At 35.8% G+C, this 6,670-nt stretch overlaps 1 protein-coding gene across 1 annotated transcript; it reads left to right on the forward strand.

Annotated features, from left to right (window-relative positions):
* The first annotated feature begins 1,748 nt into the window (after positions 1 to 1,748).
* Positions 1,749 to 2,789, forward strand: LOC113360707. The gene has a single exon (XM_026604179.1). It carries the CDS (start codon positions 1,749 to 1,751, stop codon positions 2,787 to 2,789), a length of 1,041 nt encoding a protein of 346 aa, XP_026459964.1.
* Positions 2,790 to 6,670: the final 3,881 nt, after the last annotated feature.

Below are 6,670 nucleotides of genomic sequence, written 5' to 3' on the forward strand. Positions count from 1 at the left end.
ACTCTTGAGGGTCATCAATGAAACAATGACGACTTTTGAAGGTCGTTTTTGAAATAGTAACGACTCTTGAGAATCGTCAATGAAACACTTCACTACCATGACGATTTTTCATACAAATCTCGGCAAAAAAAATTAAAAAAAATAAAAAAATAAAAAAAAATAATTAAAATAATTAAAACTAAAAAAAGTAAAAATAAATAAATATTTATAGGTTGACAGGTGTCACAATCCTAAGGGTTGGGTTAATCTAGTCTTTTCATTGTATTTAGACACCCCTGAGAGCAACCAAAGTGGACGATCAAACCTATAACTATGGTCCAGAGACGAGACACAGCGGGACGGAGTAAAGACTGAAATCCGGTCCAAGACCAAATTCCAGACTATATTTGGTCGGGGACCAAGACCAAAACTATATATAATCGAGCGGACGTATAATGTTCGTTTGTCACCGGGCGTGTATATAATGTGATCCTGTTGATGGGGCGGGCATATAATGTGATCCTGGTGATGGGACGGACATATAATATGATCCGGAGTGAGGCGTACATATAAAGTTCGTCTGATGGCTGATGGGGCGTGCATATCATGTGATCCTGTGATGGGGCGGGCATATAATGTGATCCTGGTGATGGGGCGGGCATATAATGTGATCCTGGTATATACTTTTTCCCAAACGACCAAATTTACTCTTCCACCCTAATGTAACACCACGGACTAAACTTAAATTTGGTCGTTTCTTTTGGTCTTTGGTCTATGGTCTTGATCGCACCATTGCAGTTGCTCTTATCCTCTTTCCATGAATGGGGATGGGAATCTAGGACCCCTGATTAGTTTCGGGGTCCCCAATTAAGCCCTCCGAGTTAGCGGTGAAGTTCCCCAGTCAGAAACCTAATATTTGGTTATTGGTTCGATAGTGATGGTAGCATGCAATGTAAAATGTGTAAAATTTATTTCTCGATGGGTTTTCTACCATGCTATTTACAATGCAGTTCTCATATGCTTGATATTCTGGTTTCCGCATCAGATAATCAATACAAACAAGATTTAGGTTTCACCGTAGGATCAATAAAACCAGCCTTCTTTTCTTGTAAGGAGCCGTTGAAAACATGCCACGTTACAACCAAAAAGTGACGAGCAAGTGAAGTTTTTCCTAAAAATTTCGATTAATTCAGCTAGCAGAAAGTAGGTTTGAACTAATTTGAACTAATAAATGTAGAATGTCTTTACCTGTAAACTTAGTGGTAGTAGTAGTGGTGGTGGAAGGTGCTCCTAGCATATATAGACATAAATTGTGGAGCATTATTGCTGCAAAAAATGCAAAATTTTGACTTAAAGAGCTGTACAACTTGTTCTGTAGTGGTCTGAGCTTAGCTACAAATACAGAACTCATCTTTAAGAATACTGAGGCCAGTAACTTCTATAAAAGCCCCCAGATTGAGACCTCACTTTATGATGTTTTAGATGAAAATGATCTGCACCACTACAAAAAAAGACCCCAATTTATGTGTCCTAGTGCATCAATAGGTCCTTGAGAAGATTACTTATAGTTCACTCACTTCTCTTTGTGTCAAGAACGCATCAGTAATTAATAAGCACTCGCAAGCCTCAACTGCCACTATGAAGTAGTATCATATGAGGCAGTGCAAGTGTAGCCTCCTTATGAATTCTCTCACTGAAAATCCACTACTTAAACAAATACTCTCTCTGCATTCTATCATTAACACAGTGAAAGTTAGATAATAACATCAATGGAGTTGTTTGAAGATCCTGAGTTCTTGAATGCACGAAGAACTATCAAAGAATTAGTGAAAGTTGGATCTGTCAAAGAGGCGTTTAAAATCATAGTGAAAGCATCTCCAACAAAATTCTTCTTGATATTCCTAATTCTCGTTCTCCCTCTCTCACTATTCCAACTCTTGTTTGAGGCTAATACTCGACACATAGTCTCTTTCTTTACATGGGATCTAATTTACAAATCATCACCTGAATACTTACTTTCTGATCAGAAACTCGTTAGCGATTCTATCCATGACTGTGTCTACCTTGTTCTCTTCTCCACCTTCTATCTTTTGTCTACCTCTGCTATGACCTTCACCATAGCATATCTTCATGTATCCAAACCATTGTCTTCCATCTCTGTTCTTTCTGCTATTCCTCGTATCTTCAAACGTCTTGCAATCACGTTTCTCCATGCTTTACCCCTCATTTTCCTGATCCACACAGCTTACTTGGCTGTTGTTGCTCTGATTACACTTGTTATTACTGTGATTGGTACGGTACCAAAAACTAATTATGTCCTGGTATCCCTACTCATAATAGATATCATTTTTCTGCTTATCTGTTTTGCTTTCGTCTTGGTTGCTCGTGCGCATACTGTAGCATCATGGAGTTCTGCTAACGTAGTTTCTGTTCTTGAACCAAATACATACGGTTCAGCAGCCATAGAGAAGAGTAAACTACTATTGGAGGAGAAAAAAAATATTAAGGATATTCTTGTACTGCTCCACTTGGGTACTGAAGTACTTGTTTGTCTTGTGCAAGCTATGCTCTGTGATACGAACATCATAGCTAGGGTTTTGATCATCTCGTTATGTGTCATCGCACTGGCAGCAGGAAATTTCTTGGGGCTAACTGCTCAAAATCTCATGTATTATGTCTGCACAGGTTATGATAATCAAGTGATTGGAAAAAGAGTATGTGATTATTGCGTTTTAGAGAAAACGGAGTTTGGTAAAGATAATCGTGCTGATAAGTTGGAGGTTAATTTAAACGATATGTTTGTAATGTAATTAACTACGTACTAAGAATGTTACTACTAGGCTATTTGAAGTTGCAAACATTATTTGCTGCTTGTTTTATGTTGTTGTTTTCACAGATTGTAGTATGGAATTAATGCTTACCGTTTTGGGTTTTGCTTATCCCCAACAAACTGTTTTTGTTGGATGTTGAAATGCAAAATGGTGAGTCTATGTAATTGGCTGTTTTTATGCTACAGAGATCTTACGTTAATTTAATCGAATTTGCCCAACTTTATGTTTGTTCCATTTCTTTATCATTAATCTGCCATTTGATCATTAAACAGCGTGTGCTTGTAAGTTACTCTTAAAAATGTAGGATACTAGAAATCTAGGTAGAGGAGAAAGAACTATGGTTTCCGGTGTCATGGCGTGTGGCTTTTGGTTTTCCTTTGGGGAAATTAGGGGGAGCCCAAAAAAAATAATATTCTCATTCTCAGGCCCACAATTAATTTTGTATAACGTGACACCCATAATTATTTCTCTGACACCCAAAATTATCCAAAATTATTAAGAATTAATACATAACTCGTTATGCATACTATTTTTTCAGGCATAACTCGTTATGCAACCTAATTTTTCAGGGGTATAATTGACAACGCAACTTGGATATAACATATCTAAAAATCCGCGCCTTGGAATTTTACAAATTTTATATTGTTGGAAATATTTTTAAGAGAGCTACACAACGAGTACAAACAACAATATCAAATTTTTGTTTTTCACGAAAAAATCTGAGGTGATCATCATTTTAGGCTAAATTTTCGAAAACTTGATACATAACCATTATGCAGTCACCAAAAAAGATGCATAACACCTTCTGCAGACGCATAACGAATTATGCAACCATTTTCTCCACTGCATAACAAATTATGCCACTGCATAATTTGCATAACAAAGTTATGCATCTATAACAAGTTATGTAGTCATTGTATTAGTGCGTAACTACATAAAAAATTGATGCATAATGCATTATGCATCTATTTTCTCGATGCATAAAAGATTGTGCAACAATTTTCTCGATGCATAATGCATTATGCAGACATACTTTCGGATGCATAACCATTTTCGCGACTGCATAACATGTTATGCAAATATTATTATAGGTGCATGACAAGTTATGCGGTCTTTGTTTTTGTTATGCAGATATTATTATAGGTGCATAACAAGTTATGCTCTCTTTATTTTTATTGGTTTCAATAGTCACAAAAAATTTACTACATAACGTGTTATGCAACCATTTCCTAAATTGCATAACAAATTATACAAAAACTTTTGTATATGCATAACAGGTTATGCAACCATTTTCAAATCTGCATAACGAGTAATGCATCAATCAAGTCTTAGCTTCCTTGTTCAGGTCATGGCAGCAGCAACACCTCTGATTCAATCGACTACTCATACAGCATGCATCCTCTTCCCTCCACTTCCTTGCTTATTTTCTGACCAGCTAACCAACAACAATATTTCATCTATTCTCGACTAGTGTAGCCAACAAACATCTCCACTTCGAATTCAAATCAGCCAACAAACAGTCCATCTCCGAGTTCAAAGACTATAACACCTTCAAGGATTAGTGCTACAGATTTTGGAAGAAACGATTTCGCTTTTAAGTTTTTGACATAGAAAATCCACATATGTGTCTGGTTCACTACCAGATTCTCTTTCTGTTCATCACATCAGTTTCTTGCTTGAAACCCCCATCAACCACTATATTCTTCAATAGCAACAACCCATGGCAGTAACAACTCCATTAACCTTCTCAGACGCTATAATCAACCAAACACATTTTTTATTTCATCACATAACTTCAATTTCTCCTTCTTTGTTCTCTGTTGCAGCTCAACTTCATGTCTTCATTGTAAACTCTAACACAACCACCGTAGATCCATTTTTCCATCTACGAATTCAAACCCCCCTTCCTATAATTCAATTTTTATACCTTCAGTAAACCCTAACCTTCTATATAGTGACCTAATTAAACCCATCAGAACACACTCCTCAATCGTCAACAACATCAGCGATTCAACTTCCAAATCCCACATCGATTTTCAACAGTAAAACCACTTCAAATAATATTTTTACTGGGAAGAAGAAGGTCCAGAAACAGCATCAACAGATCTAGAAGCAGATATCAATGAAGCATATAATAATCTTTTTCCTCTTCTTCTCAATACAGCGGCAGCCGTGGAAAAAAAAGAAATCTCGGGAAAACATGATTTTTATATATTTTGGGTTTGAGAATAATTTTCTTTCAGAATTTGGGTGCGCGCCTGTAGTTTTGGGAGCGTGGATTTCACAATAGAAACATCAGGGAGAATGGGTCTCCCTGTAGTTTTCACTTTTCCTTTCCTGTCTTAGCTTTTTTTGCGTTTTTGTTATGCTTAGCTTGGCCTTCAGTGGGCACTATTTTCGTACTCGTGCTCTCCTTCTTGCATTTCTTTTCATATTTAATATAATCTTAAACTTTTTGCCCTCAAAATAATAATTATCTACAAGAGATTGGTAGTTGTTTACTACATGAAATTTATGTGAACTTCTCCACCCTCTTGAATTTTTGGTTCTAAGAACTGCAGCCATGGGTTCCGTGCCAGACCAAATTCCCGACTCTCTTGGAATTGGAAAAAAGAAAATGATAGCGGACCGATACCGGGAACTCTAGTCCAAGATACGTAAAATATTAGTGTCAAAATCTCACAAACTCCAGGTGACATCCCGTTGTTTATTTTTTGAGGGGATTTTTATAGGACTTCTTATTTTGAGAAGTAAATTAAAATATAACTACAACATAATGTTGACCATTTTATTAAAGTTCTATCTATCTATATAAGTGTAGATGACAATTATTTCACTTATTGAAAAGTCATAATTATCCCCAAACTACACATGTTGTCTGTGGGGATGACAAATGATTCGATGATTTTTAAATGTAACAATCCTGAACCGGGATGGACAAGTCTAAAAAACAAATGTTATAGAAGATTGATTATCCACCATTCAAAAAGCCCAAGACACTTGCGAATGATAAATTGTTTTCGAGAAATGATGTAACGAACCTAAAAACGGCCAAAACGATCCTGAACCGAGCTCGGAGTACTTGAGAATTATGGACAAAATCAACGTAGTAATAAGTAAAAGGGTGAATATTTAAACTGTAGCAAGGTAAGCTATCCTTGACTAACTCTAGATAAAAAAGATAAAAAGTTAAAGTCTAAATGACAATGAATGAACCCAATATTTTAATGAGAGTTTTAATGATGTATTCCTCTTATTCAATTCTAGATTCCTACAAAAAATGACCATAATCCGAGAAGTATAACACCACCGTCAATAACTTTGAAAATCAACCGAAAATTAATGGTCGAAATTAAAATCGGTAGCTAGTGAGGTTTGGTATATCAAATTGTGCTCATTTTTGGTAAAAGAGGAACATATCATCGAAATATTGGGTTCAAATTCATTGTCATTTAGATTCTATAAAAAAAATTCAATTTTATGTCGACAGTGTATATATAAGATTGTACATATATCCATTTGGCCCGACTTTATGATTTGTAGACCTTTCTGAATGCTTTGCCATATCAATGAGATTTTTTTCTATGAAGTATCATCCATTAGTGAATCCTTTCCATTGAAGTATCTAGCCTCCAGAATTTTGTACCACATATCTTTCTCTTCATGCAAAAGCCTCCATGTCAGTTTATCAAGGAGAGTGATATTAACTACTTTTAGATTCTTGATACCCAACCCCCTATATCGTTTTGGTATATTCACCTTTTTCCAAGAAATGTTATTCCTCCTGTTGCATTTTTCTTATTTTAGAAGTAGTTTTTTTGTATTCCTTCCATTCTTGTGATAGTCTTATCTGAAACTTC

This window comes from Papaver somniferum, chromosome 3 (assembly GCF_003573695.1).
Source record: "Papaver somniferum cultivar HN1 chromosome 3, ASM357369v1, whole genome shotgun sequence".
NCBI classification, from domain to species: Eukaryota; Viridiplantae; Streptophyta; class Magnoliopsida; order Ranunculales; family Papaveraceae; genus Papaver; species Papaver somniferum.

Coding starts and splice junctions, on each gene's coding strand:
- LOC113360707 (XM_026604179.1), top strand. CDS start 1,749: ATGGAGTTGTTTGAAGATCCTGAGTTCTTGAATGCACGAAGAACTATC.